This window comes from Netta rufina (genome assembly GCF_964035555.1).
Source record: "Netta rufina genome assembly, chromosome: 2".
NCBI lineage: Eukaryota > Metazoa > Chordata > Aves > Anseriformes > Anatidae > Netta > Netta rufina.
Window position 1 is genome coordinate 9,524,460 of NC_140124.1, and position 14,461 is coordinate 9,538,920.

The window sequence follows — 14,461 nt, forward strand, 5'->3', positions numbered from 1 at the left end:
AACTTAAAAACACATAGCTTATTAATAATATCCCATTCTATTCAAGTATACTTAACTTCTGCCTAGTACATGCTAGTCCTAAACTCATCATACAGTTGGTCTCCAATTCAATTGCTTTGATCAAGTTAAAAGTGGATTGAAGACTGTCTTGCATGTCTTATGTTAAGCAAAATTGTGATTGGCTCTAGAACATTATGCATGTAACAAATGATACAAAATGCAATGTTAAGACAGCACAGTTCTATCTATAAAAAAGACATTTAGTCCTAGGTAATTGTAAGTAGTGTCAGTACAGCTGTGACAATTCAAGCTGACAGCTCTACCTGTGAACTGCACAAACTGTAGGATTCAAACTTCCACAAAGCAATTTTCCTGCTATAAATAAGCAATATCAGTGGGGAAATGCAGATGGTTGCTAGTTACAGCTCCTGCACTGTTAAATGTGAAAGCTTGCCAATTACAGTTGTATTAAGCAGGCAGTGCTCCGTTGTGCTTTATCTAAAAGCCTAGGTCTGGTGTATATTTTCAAACCAGTTACAGTGCTCTGAAATGACAAACTGTTATTTGTCCTACAGAATTGTTGAGAACGGACAAGAGAGAGTAGAAGTTGAAGAAGATGGCCAGTTAAGGTCGCTAACAATAAATGGTAAGGAGCAGCTGCTACGCTTGGATAACAAGTAATTCAACGCACGCATTTAACAGAAATTTTAAGCTATAACAGCCACCATTTGAGGATTGACAGGAACATTTTTTGAAGATTTCAAATGAACTCAACTTTCTGTATATCCGTACTTAAGTAGTATGAATAGCTCACGGGAGCTTGTATTTGTCATAGACTTTTAAGTTTATTGTTGGGACCACATCGATAGGACCATTTTTTTGTCCTTAAAATTGTTGTAAATTTCTGTATGCACTTTTCTTTTTATTATCTATGATCCAAGGTGAACCATGATTCTTCAGTAGTGCTAGGGCAAGATGTACACTAACACTAGCATGAATCTTGCTTTTTCCAATTTGTTTGAAATGTGAGCCAACTAGTAGTTTAAGTCTGCTGTGAAGTTAACATTTCCAGGATAAACTTTTTAATAATTTCAACTTTTTTTTAATATTTACTAGTGAACGATGTTAATACATTTCTGGTAATGCATTTCTGGTTTAAATAAATTAAGGATGTTTTCTAGTTGTGCATGAATGCAGACAACTTAGTAAGTTTTGACAAATGTTTAAATGTGTAATGTAAGCAAAAGGTAAACAAAAGTGAAGCCAGTAAGCTGGGTCTTTTGTCATTTGCTAAAAAAAAAAAAATATCAAAATGAATAAATGCTGATGTTTGTGGTGCATTCTTTCATGAATGGCATTTGTAACCTTCTTGTGTCTGTGTGTGATTTGGGCAACTTGGGAAATCGGTGCTTTTTTTCCCACCACCTTCTTCTTCCATCTGAAGGATGAGGGCCTTTTTTTCCTTTACAGATGTTTTCTTCAGTGTGACTGAAAACATATTTAATTTCTTTTCTAAACCTGTATTTGAAGCACCTATTTTTAAGAAGCGTTCAGAGGCTGACTCTCTAACTCCATCTTTTGCCCTATTTTTTTTGGCCTGGGCAGAAAATAAATCACACTGTTTAAAATCAACCAACCAAACAAAAAAAAAAAACAAAAACAAAAAACACAAACTAAGGCTTTAAGCTCTGAGACTGTGAGACTGCTTCAAAAAATAATCTGTAGTGAACACAAATATACAGGAAAATCAGTATTTTTTAAAAGCTTTCTGAAAATTTTTCTCACGTTTTGAGACATGGTGACTTTGGAGCAAATTTGCACAAAATTAATAGGGACAAATGAAAGCTAAATATGGTTAAAATATCTCACATTACTCATCAACCAGAAACAAAAAGATGGATGCCTTTTTTTAATTAATGGAGTGAAGCAAAGTGTTAATTTGTAGCTAAGACCAGATTTTCAAAGTTTAGTGAAAGATGATGTCATAGGGGAAGCATGCAAATAAGTATTGGCATTTGTTAATACCTGCCAGCCTCTGGGTAATATCATAAATTACAGATGTACAATTTTGTCTGTGCACCAGCTTTGAACATCTGGCCTTCACCAAATTCTTTAGTCTTGCTTAATGTTTAAAAAAAATAGCATGGTGTTTTTAAATAATCACTTAATGCCTTTTTACTGAACACCATCTGCTTTGTACTAACAAACGCATCGATTATTAAATATATTGAAAAGATTTGCTCATGTGTATCATGCAGGATAACTGATTCAATTTAACCCAAACCCAGCAATCTAAAAAACTGCTAGATTAGGATTCAAATTTACAGCAGAGTTGGCATATCTGGAATTTGTCCTTCTACTTCAGCGTTAATTTAATACAACCAAATAAAGTAAGAGTTAGAAGGCGTTAATATATAGTTCGGTTTTGGGACCACAGATGTTACATCCCTTTTCAAGTTCTTTGCAGAGTTGTTACTTCAGTGTTATGTTTTTGGTGTAGAAGCACAAACTCAGTCTAGAACTTAAGCATTTTCTTATCAATGCTGTTTTTCCTTCCCCGTGTATGTTCCCTCCTGATCCAGATAACTAAACAATCAATTTATTTCAAAATCTGGCTTTGTTGTGATGTCTTGAGTTATGAAAAATGTTAATTTACATTTCTAGGACACTTAGTGTTCCTTTAAGTTATGTAAACTGTAAAAAGTGCTTCAAAATTGGTTAACCAACTCAAATAAAATCAGGACAATCCGGAGTTGAGTTTGAATTCCTTCCTGTGGTTACCCGTAGCTTTTATGTTAAGCTTCCAATCTTTACCTTCTATTTTAATCCCAGTTTTTATCCTTTATAGGTTAACATTTAAGTTAACTAGTTCAAGTTAAGAAGGTAATTACGGTAGCGTAGTTGCTAGTGGCAGTTTTCCACCCACACGCTTGTGTTAGACCTTAACCAGAAAAGTGTGATACTATAGAGCTATAGATCATTCACTCAAAGGTTCCCTAATGAAATCCCTTAACAGTGTAAATTTGATGAAGATCCAGTGTTTTGGATGGTTTCTCTTCTGCCTTGAGATCCCTGAAGCTGGTTATTGTCAGAGCTAGAGGAAGATGCAGTCTTAAACGGCAGCACTGCACTTTCTTGGCAGAAAGAAGCTGGCAAAGCACAAAAACAGACAAGAAACAAGTTTCATCAGTAAATCCATGAGTAAAGATCTCTACTGTAGTAAGCAGATACCCAAACACCAGCATCTGAGCAGGCTGACAATTGAACTGGGTGGATACTTCTTCTAAATATATTACTGGCAGTTCCAGGTCCGGATGTAAAAACTGGCACACTCTCATACTTGACTGAGGTGTGATAGTCTCCACCTGCTTCAATATGTAGAATTAATTGAAATAGCACAGCTCCTTTTCCTGCATCCAGCTTAATTTGTAATGCACAAAACAAATCCTCATTCAGTGTTTTCTGTGGATCCATTTTAAATTCCTAATATGTATTATATATTCAAACTTTCTTTGTAATTTTGCTGCTGAAATGAGTTCCCTTGTTCTGTAAAACACATTTATTAGGTTGCTTTGAAAACTTTTGTATAATTTCTTACTAATATGTACTTTGCATGTATGTACAAAACTGACTCACTTGGTAATGATTCATCCAGGGCAACAAATTTCCTTGAACTTCAGCTTTGGCCAAAGTAGCACAAAATGCTTAATAACAGCAAAGGTTCCTAATTTTACAAAAGGATTTACATCAAACATGCAGTGGGAGGAGATAACTGTCAAAAATGGGTACTGTATGATTAAAAGTACAATTTCTTCACGTATGAGGGATTGATTTTGAATGTTTGGGGACACCACCCACTTTAAAACAAACCACCTACAGTGGTTTGAAAAAAAACAATAAGATGGAGTTCTTGAACCTGCTGTGTCACTTACCCTCTCCTGCTCTGCTTCAAAGTTCATTGGTAGAATACAATAACTTTGTAATGCTTTTCCTTGGTGCAACCTCTTTTGTGTCTCTGTGCATGGCAGCAATTTCAGTGCAGTACACTAACATAATTCTCTTCAGATTGCATGAGAGCTACCGTTTTACTTTGCTTTACTGAAAAAAAATAGATTTTTGCCTTGGAATGCTACACGTTTTAAAATTGTTGCAGCTATTGTAGTTCTCAGTTCTTAAAAGACTCCTTAAAAGACCCTCTATGTTGAATCTCAGACGTTTTGTGGTATAAGGAAGAAAGCTCTGCTAAGTGTACCTAGCATTTGTAAGACATCCTGTATCAGCTTGTGATTAGTGGACTGGGTCTTCAAATGCTGAAGACAGGACTTGGAAAAGACTTGAAAAACCAAAACAGCCTCTAAACAAGCCCAAGGTTTTTATTCTTCTCTGTCAGTATTTGTCTGGCTGTTTTGTTTGCTTGCCTCTATGTTTTAGCTCTAGGTGTAAGTGGAGGCTTGTCTGTGTTGTATTTAGGTGTGTGTCTGCTTTATCCCATCTGTGGGATTGCCCAGTGACAAGGGAAGTTTTTTTTGTTTTTTTTTTTTTTAAACCCGAACTCTCTTCTTGAATGTGCTTCTGTTCTGTTTGGAAGGTGAGCTTGTTTCCTACTTTGCCTTAGTTTAATCTGTGTTGTAAAAAGATTGTGTCTACCTCGAAGATGGTTGTTGGCATTTCACGTGGTGTTACAGTTGAATGCTGCTTATGACCGGGAACTTTTCAAAAGCACTCTACAGGAATGCAATCCCTTACTTTAACTTAGAATTCTTGTTAGCCTTTTGGGGGAAGTGTTTCAAAAGTGTTTTTGGAAAACCTTTCTCTTCAATCCTGATGTCTTAGAACTTAGGCTTATTTTAAGCCTAAGTTCTCACAGCGTGGTTGCAATACAGACATCAGTGACCTGCTAGTGAACTGTAACCTTGACTTGGAAACTGCTTTTTTTGACATAAGATTAGAAAGCTTTTTATATACTATCTGTTCTCCCTGGTCTTGTTTACTTTGGGACTGAATTGTGACTTCAAACTTGTTTTACATAGTTCTAAACATAGATAGTTTGGGTTTTCTTCTTGTTATTGCTTGTCTTCAAGTGGTGGTTAAGTAAAAAGCTTTTTATCTTCCACCCAGGATGCTGAAATGGTCCTTATGCTGCAGTAATGTTGGAACGAAGCAAATTCACTTTGTTAGTGTTGCAGACTGTACCTTTGGAGTTCTTAATTGTAGTGGATCTGCTGCTTGATCAGACTTGATGGTTCAGTGAGGTGCACTACTGAAAAGTTAGAGCAGGAGAGGGCTGTTTTATACAATTTTGAGATGTTGCTGTCAGGAAAAAAAGAAAAGAAAATGAAAGCAAGAAAAAAAATGCTGTGACCACGTGATATCTAACTCTGAACCCATGTGAGCTGACTGCTGATTAAAAGTCATTGAAACTTCTCTGAAAACTAACCTTGCTCTGGCAGGCTTCCTGCTGGATTAGGTATTATCTTACCTACAGCAGCTGGTAGGAAGTTAATTGAAAACCCACGAGTACTATATCCCCTGTCATGCTTACCGTGTCTGAAATCTAGGTGGTAGTCTGGATACTGTAGTATCCGAATCTGAAGTATCCAAATAGGACGTCTTGGGGTGAGGCAGATTGCACTGCTGGCCCAAGTGCTAATTATCTTCTGCATAAAGGGAGCCGAAGTCTTCTGCCTGAGCAGATGTCAGCTTCAAAATGTAATGGTGGGGATTAAACTATGTTTAATTCAGAAGGTAAATAAAAAGTTTTAATAAATGGATGTCATTTAATGGAACTGTCTCCTCAGTGTTCTGGCGTTTTAAATAATGCTGGCATTTGCAGTATTATGGGTTCATTTTAAAAATCAGTAGAAATAGATAACTTCTGAGCTTTACTTAAAATTGACAATCAGGAGAATGTGTTTTGGAGGCTTGTAATAATAACTCTTAATGCTTTAGTTTGCTCTGTAGCTTATCCTTTCTACTGAATCACAGATGAGAGCTCTTCCAGCTATTCCTTTCAATGCAGCCAACTTTGAAAAAAACTTGGTAGAAAAAAGGGAAAAAGAAATGTAGTTGCAAGCTCACCGGCACTGAGAATAAAGATGAATGCTTTCAAAAAACTTGAATGTGAATTCTGACAGATTATATATTAATGCTTAGATTGTGAAGACTGCAGTAAGGATGCTTGTCTTTTATTTGGTAATAACAAATGACGTGGTATGTTCAGAAGGCTTCAGTTCCTCCTTTTATTGAATATTAAACATCAAATGTGAAATCTGTGTTATTTCTCACTTGTAAATTTTGAATGAGTTAATAGTATGGGTGAGGAATGCAGCTTGTGTGACTGGTCAGAAAGCTCAAATTTTGGGACACGTGTTCTGATGGCCAGGAGAGAGTTATAGAGAGAGAGATTTTGGTTCTGTCTGTAACCCCGTCGCCTGAAGCTGTTACCGAAATAGCTAAAGATGCAGAGCAGCAGATTTGGAATAAAGTTCTTCTATCTCAGCTGTAGTCACAGGCATGATTGAAATTTGAGGGGAGTTTACCTGGAGAAAAAAAAAATCATATGTCTGCAGAAACTTTAACGCATCTGGTAGAGAAGCTGAGCAGATCAGTGGTCTTTCATTTTTTTTTTTTCCAGAAATATATATTGTGTCTGTGTTGATCGTTGTTACTGATGCATGGAGTAAGGTTAAATTGCTTATTTATCAGACATTCGTGTAACTCACCAGGGTTGCCACCTCTGGCAAACTTTTTTCACGTAGGTGGAGGCTGCCCTTTACTCTGAGCAGAACAAAAGCCCGTACAGAAACTGCCAGCACTTGTCATGCAGGTGTGATAGTTGTCTTACTCAGCAGGGGACTTCTGCTTCTTGCCTGTGTGAGTACATATTCTGCAGCAATGGTCTCTGTCCAAAGCAAGCCAGACTATGGATGGTTTACAATTGCTTTGGACTCATCTATGAAACCATTTCATAGGAGGAAAATGGAGAAAAACTACATGAACTACATGCCAAAGCTCAGCATTTCCTCCAGTATTTCTTCCCGTTTCTCTTACAGGATTGTAGGACTAAGCATTTTTTATTGAAAAGACTTTGGCCAGGCTTTCCTTAATAATACTCAGCAGATTACACTTCATTATCTTCATTTATTTGGGCATGCCCTGTTAAGTACTCAGACACCTCCCAGAATTAATCTGCTAATCTGGACGTACGTTTCTTATTACTGCTTGCCATCAGTACCTTGATGGTAAGGATCTGACCATATACTGAGTTTCAGTAAAAGAGATTCTTAAATTCTTCCATACGAACTGGGAGGTGAATGTTCAGGGGAGTAGCTGAGAGCTGGAAATTCACTTGGAGTTGTTTTGCTTTCATCTGGTATTGCTTGCAAGCAAGGGTAATGCTCGTGAGCTTCTGGGCTTCGGTCTTAGACATAGCTACTGAACGGGCCTAAAAATCTAGAAGATTTTTCTCTCAGGAAGATTCGCCTTCAGACTTTGAAAACAGAGCAGCCATCAAATCTTCCTTTCATTAAACACCTCCAGTGCTACTTCCATCTTTGCTGGGCTTGTACAGGTTAGCTCCAAGAAGAAACGTGCTTGTTATGGATGATGCTGCTTCACAATGCAGCTTGCAGGGCATGAAACCAGTAAGGGAGAAGCAGGAAACCAACCCAGCCTGTTCTGTGCTGTTGGTGTAAATTTCAAGGACTTTTTCCTTCATTTGCCTGTTGCCTTACCTCTTAGAAACCCTGATCACAAGTTAACCACAGTTGATCCAGAAGCTGTGGGCATTTACCTGACCCCTTCTCTGCTGGCTAATGCTGGGTGCTGCTCCAGGGCAGGACCAGGAGGTGCTTCTGCAGCCTAAGGATGATGTGCCAAACCCTAGTTTGCTTAAAAAAAAAAAAAAAAAAAGTACAACAGTAAGAATAAACTGCTATTAAAGTTTGCCTTGTTTGGAAGAAGAGTATAAACATTTGTGTAAGGCTAGACAAATTCAAATGAGAAAATAAACATGCATTTTTTAACACATGAGTGATTAACTGTTGAAAGAACCTGCCAAGAGGAGTGGTTTCTCCAGCTTTTGGTGTCTTAAAGACCATCTTTCTGAAAAATATGATTTAGTAAGAAGCAAGTGTTTGGGTCTACATGGAAGTAACAGAAAACTCAGGAGGCTGGGGAGCAGATTGAGATGGAAAGGTGCAATGTCCTTCAGACCTTTCTTTGTAGGGTCTGCCTTAGCATGATTGTCTCTTTTTTTTTTTTTTCTCTCCCCCTACGTTAATGCTCATAATATTTTTATTGTGGTTTTGAGACCAGGGAATGCTTTAGTGATGAAGGAGTTGAAGGGATGGCTGGGGCTGTGTGTGGAGATCCCTGTTGGGAGCTGCTATAGAGGCAGGGAGCTGGGAAGATAGGCAACACGTGCATCCAGGGCACAGACACTGTGTGACTGTTGCCCTAAAGCATCCAGTTTGGGATGTGACAAGAGAGGAATTCGAGTGGGAGAAGGTGTTCTGAACCTATTAAGGTAAGTAGTTGCTTTATTGTAGTGGACAAATTGGGTGTTCAGTGACAAAGAGGAAACCAGGGCGAGGGCCTTGATGACTGTCCCAGGGAATTGGGTTTGGAATCGTCATGAGTCCTTGCATGTCTCCTCTCCCTTCTCACCAAAAACAGACTGCAGAGCTTCAGAGCGCCTCGTTTTGGGTCCTGAGATGAAAGCTAAGAGGTTAATATCATGTTATGGCAAAGATTCATTTGGCAGACAGGATTGTTTGTTTGAAAAATGTGGGCAAAGAATTTACCATTCCAAGTTTTTATTTTTAGTGTGTGTTAAATCTGAAGTGGACAGCAATATGTGTGTTTTGAAGCTTAAGTTAATATGATGAAAAAAAGCTGGCTTTTGGTTAATTAGATTGGTTTTGGTAGCATGCTAAATACCTAAGGGTACATTATGTCAGAAAAACATATTTCAACAGGAAACTGCCAGAGAAGCGTCTCCTACTGGGCTTGTATGTGTGGAAAAAAAACCTGCCCATAGACACTTGGCTTTTAAATATACTTGGAGGTGCATTTGTTAATACTCATTTTTAATCACGTTTATTTCTGAGAGGTGCTGGTGGACAGGCAAGCTCCTGGAATTCGAACTCAGCAGCACTTGTATGGCAATATCATGTGGTTTCTGTAGGTCCTTCCTAATTTTCTTGGGAGGGTACCCTGCCTGGAGAGTGCTAGAACTCCTGAACTGAACCTTAGGGTTAATTTGACTGTAGAAGAACTATTTTGAGATCTAAATATTCAGTACTTAAGATAGCTTTTGTGAAGCCTCCTTTCTGTACAAACTGTAGAAACTGTAAGGGTTTCCCCTTGCTGATTAAAAACCAGAGTCAGAGCAGTGCAGCTTCACCAATGTAGACATAGCTGTAGTAACCTGGAAACTTGTTAACTGAAAAGCAAAGCTTTAGTAACCTGGAAACTTGTTAATGGAAAAGCAAATAATTGTACAAGCCCTTTTCTGGCTTAAGAGTAGACCTGGAAAGAAACCTTTCTAACTGAAGCATACAGCCACTGTGCACCTTGGGTTTGCGGACTGCTTGTTAGCAGAAAACCACTTCAAAACAACTTACTGTTTAAAAGTGGCAAGCTGTAATTTGTTAAAGCAAAGTAATTGTATCCATGTTTTCCAAGGAACCTCAAAATTTTTGAGCTATGTCCCATAGAGAACCTATTTCAAAGTTAGGAAATGCAATTCTGTTCTCTGTGCAGCTCAAGAAGACTTGAGTTGGGTGTTCAGGTGTTCTTATGCAAAACGATTCATCCAGGGAATTGGGCTGAATATGACAAAGTACATTATAAGTTTTGTTTTTTTATCACTGCTAAGGAAAAAGAAAATTAGGTATACTTTACAATGCATATTCTTATATTTTTGGGGTGTTATAGCTAATACTACAGGGTATATAACTTACAATATCTATTGCAAGGAGGACAATAAACAGAAATGTAAATCATTTCCAAGTATTTCTAAAACACTGGTATTGGCTGATTTTTTGATCCATTCTGAAAGTGTTATCCCAGAAGAACTGAAAGATAGCTTTCTGTTTGAAAGTTTAAAATAAAGTTGAGTAATTTGTCCTGAACCCTACTCATAGTATTTTTGTAGTGTTTTGTAATTTTAATTACTCAAATTCAATGGTTGCAAGACAGTTATAAGTGTCATACAATAGGAGGTAAATGTAGTGCTTTCTCATGCAGTGAATAATCTAGAAGATAATTCCTATCTTAAGGAATGATTACAAGAAGCTAAATTGAGGGAAATAAAACATTTCTTAGAGGAGGCACAGGTGTTTGAGCCTTCCTATTCCTGATGAACAAAATGAAGAGCAAAAGATTCTTTGAGTATTCAGCTGTAGTTTCCACTCTTCCCTCTCCTTCACCAGTTGCTCTGAGATCATGTGTGTGCTTTGCTCCTTGAAATGTTTGTATAAAAAGATGACTAGATCCCTGGTAACTGCTTTCATAGAATAAATCACGAAGCTGAGTGCCTAAATATGCTATTTATTCTGTTGCAGAGGAGGTTCCTCCTGCCCTGGACAGAATAGTTTCCAACTGCAGAAAATTTCTTTCTCTTTTATTTTTTTTTTTATTTTTATTTTTTTTTTTGACAGAAGGTAGGGGTGGGTGCGTTTCTGCCTTACACCTTCCAGCCTCTTCTGTACCAACAACTAGCCATTCATTCATTTTTGGCTCCGGATTCAGCTAACTCCTGTGTTTTTTGGGTGTGGTGGTAAAATTCCCCAAATTATTGGCGTCTCAGGTGCTGTGTATGGGCCTGTAAATGGTGTGTAGCCATGTCAGCACTTGAAGTGCAGCCTTAATGTAGATTAGATGGTATATTACTAATAGAGGTCAGAGTCTCTCCAGTTTTATGTTTTTTTTTTTTTTTTTTTTTTTTTGTGATATCTTTCCTTAAAGCATACAGATTCTCAGTTGACATTGGGATACATTTAGACACCAAGGTCTAGCAGTGCTTTCTTTTAAACTGTAATCAGGGACTTGTCAAGTGTCTTTGTGGTACAGGCGTGGGTTTATTTATCAGTTCATCTCACTGGAAATTCAGTGTCTGAAGGCTTCCCTGAACAGATCCGTCTCACAGCAGGTGCTGGCTCTATCGGTGAAGTTACAGCATTGTGCATCGTAGGGGTTTTTTCAGCTTAGTATTCTTGTGTTGGCAGTTTTTTCTTTGGAAAAAGTCATTTAAACAGTCATTAATTCTTTTCTTTAGTATTTTTTAAAATTACTGTAAAAGGAAATTTGTTTCTCTAGAATTACTACACTGTGTCCAATGCCCAGAGTTCAGGCAAGGTCAGAATTTTAATTGGAAAGTGATGAAATGTTCTCAAAAGTGCAAAATCTGGGGCTTTTTCTGTTGGTTGCCAACTTGCATGCATGTAAATCTGTGTAAATGTCAGCTTTCTGTTGTGCATCTGTTTTGGGTTTCCTTTTGACACAACAGTGTGACTGCAGTATGCTCGCAGCTCTGCAAAGTGAACAGCACTGACTTTACAGAGCTGAGGAGAAATGCTGTGGCATAAATGAAGTTTGGCATCTTAAATCTTAGTCAAACTTGGCAAGTGTTTCTGAGAAGGTTTCGAGTTTGCTGGTGTTCAAGAAGGAAGGGGATTAAGTTTGCTGGATGCTGTGCTTTGGTTTGCTAGTTCTACTGAAGCGCCTTTGTAGTTGAAACAGTTTTGATGACGTTGTTTTTTTTTCTTCTCAAATATTTATTCCACTGGTATATAGTGAGTCAGCTGTCGAAGTGACTTAAATATTTGGAAAAGCTTTCGTTGCCATTGCAGAACCGCAGGAGGTGCATCCATAAGCTAGGTGATGCTGAGCAGCAGCTAGTCCCGACAGCTGAAGGTGGTGAGTTGTTCCCCTGGTGTGTGGCCTCAGCGTGGGTACATGGCTTCCATGGGAACACCCACCTCTGTGCCGAGAGCTCGTGGGCGACTGGCCATCCTGTGCTCCCCTCTGGAACTTGGTGTTCTCCAGTGTCCTTGCTTTTATGGTGCTTCTTCAGCACAGCCCTGCCCCTTTTTTGCTTTGGCCTCAGGGACTGTGGTCAGCAATGGTTGTCATTGCGCTTTGTGCTTCATCCCATGGATCCCAAAGGTTTGATGAGAAGGTAGAGAAAGGGCAGGTGGGATGGCGTTGGACCATGAACAGCCATCACTCCGTGCTGGGGTTGCTGTGCCACCTCTACCTCTCCACTGCGATGGCCTTGCCAGGATTTGCATGGCTGCATTGCATGTGCTGAGCAGATGCCAACATCGGTGTTTGAACCCTGCTTCTGCTTCAAAGGCTCACAGAGCCCTCTCGGTAAAACATCCTCTCTTCTCCCTGGATCTCTTCAGAAGCAGCGTATAAAATGACTGATGATACTGTTTCCAGGCACAAAAGAATTGTAAGTATTGTTATTGTTGGATTATAGTCGTGGTTCTGGTTTGGTATTTGTTACTTTTAGCTGAAAACTTTAATTTCTGTGCTTTCCACTCAAGGGTTAATTTGGTCAGGACTTCAGTTTGAGCAGTATGCACAGAGCAGTTCCTTTCTGTGCATATAAATAATTGTTTCTAATTTTGTGTATATTTGTTTGCATGTAGAAGTTGATGTGTATCAGTATTTATTATCGATAGGCCTTTGAAAAAATTATTGTATTAAGCTATGGTGGTTTTAAGGCACAGGTTGAACAGCTTAACTTTGGGGTTAAAAGAAGATAGCTTGGAAACTTTGAGATTTCCTTGATGAATTGGAGATGTTGAACAGCAAAAGGTGGTGCAACTTGGGAGTGAAGGCACCTGTGAGGTCTGGGTGCTGGTTCCTAGTTAAATATTTCACTAAAATTAGTATTGAAAGTCAACTTGCAGCAAGATGCTTTATTTCAGATTCAGACCTCTCATTAGTGTGTCATTATCGAGCAGGAATGCCAGCTAATTGCTTGGTGTTCTTTGTTGTCAGGAAGATGTCAAAAATAGGATTGGGTTTTGTGGTGAAGGTTCATAAAATATTTTTGAAACCTATTGAGCTGTCAGACTTCCTGTTGCCAGGAGCATGTGACATTTTCAGTGTCAATTAAAAGGTTCTGGTATTTTTTTGTATGTGTGCCTCTGTTAAATCAGGGATGTGTGCAGGCACTGGGAGCTGGAATTTCCTTGCCCCTGTCCTAGTAATGGATGAGCAATGAATTACACTTTGATGGATATAACGTATTTTTTTTTTTTATAAGTGTATGTGAAACCCTTGGTGTCATAGTTAAGGCTCAAGGTGTGAGGGAGAATATTTTTCAAATGAATAACCTGAAAAGATGGGAGCCTATAAACTGACCAAGGGCAATGCAATATAAAACAGGGAAGCTGCCTCACGTCTGCAAGGCTTCAGCAGCGCTAATAGCCACTTGATCAGAATACAAACTTGGCGGTCTTGTGCGCTTGCCAAATTACTATGGAAGTGTTGACAAAACAGCCATGGAAGTCGTTCATCACATTTTTGTGAAGTCACTTGCAAGATTCTTTCTTTCGTTTAATTGCACGGGTTTGCTTTTTATATAAAATCTATCTCTTACAGCAATCTGGGTTTGCTGTGCATTAGGTCTTTGAAGATTGATTTAAATCAGATAATCAGTAGGAAATAAAACGTAACCAAACTGACTTAGAAACTATGGCTTGTTCTGAACTGCCCCGGAGATGCTCCTTGCAGTGCAGGCTGCTAGCAGAGATACAGGACCTCATCTTGAGGCCTTATTAAAACCAAATGTGATAAAGATCAGTCTGTTGCAAAAATAGAAGAGCAGTTTTTCTCTGTTTGCTGTCTGAAGAGTTGTGTTATCAGCTAGAAGCTGATTTTACGACTCACCTAGCAGCGGTCCCTCCTAGGAGGGCTGAAGGCAAGGTTGTCCTTAGGGAAGCGGAGGGGCCTTTCCACCCGGGAGGGTCTCCAGCCCAAGCGAGAGGTGTCAGTGCTGTGTCCTGAAGCCTGTGCTCTCTGTCAGGGCACCGAGGAGGACACTGGGCCTGTGACAGGATGGTGGCTGCAGACACTGGGCCGTGTGGCATGGGCGCCAGAGAATGGCGCAGGCCTCGTGTTTCTGCTATGCTGGTAGAAGGCCCCGTGTGCCCAGCGAGCTCTGTTTGTGCTTTGTTGCCTCCAGCAGCGAGCTTTGCCTCACGCTGCTAGGGCGGTTGTTTTGTTTGTTTTTCCCTATAGGCCTTTGTGTTGTGCTTCAAAATCCAGTTTCAAAGGGAAACCTGAGTTGTGGAGGTGAAGCCTGCCAGGGTTTTGGCCTGAGGCTGACTTCTGAGGGGCTGTGAGAGACGGAGATGGTCGCTGTGGTCCACATCTTGCGTCTTTGTGTTGTGTAGGGACAGTGCTGGGGAGAGCTGCCCTGGGAGCAGCAGCCCCTAGT

The 14,461-nt window shown here is 39.3% G+C and overlaps 1 protein-coding gene across 4 annotated transcripts in view; it reads left to right on the forward strand.

The window, feature by feature from the left end:
• The window catches only part of DNAJB6 (DnaJ heat shock protein family (Hsp40) member B6), a 66,996-nt gene that overhangs the window by 26,766 nt on the left and 25,769 nt on the right, over positions 1–14,461 (forward strand). For 3 of the 4 annotated variants that reach the window (XM_084281977.1, XM_084281976.1, XM_084281975.1), the window contains exon 8: positions 576–646. In XM_084281977.1, coding sequence (XP_084138103.1) covers positions 576–646 — 71 coding nt within the window. Of the gene's footprint in view, positions 1–575; positions 2,611–14,461 lie in introns of those variants that run through there. The other variant, XM_084281978.1, reaches the window with a different exon arrangement.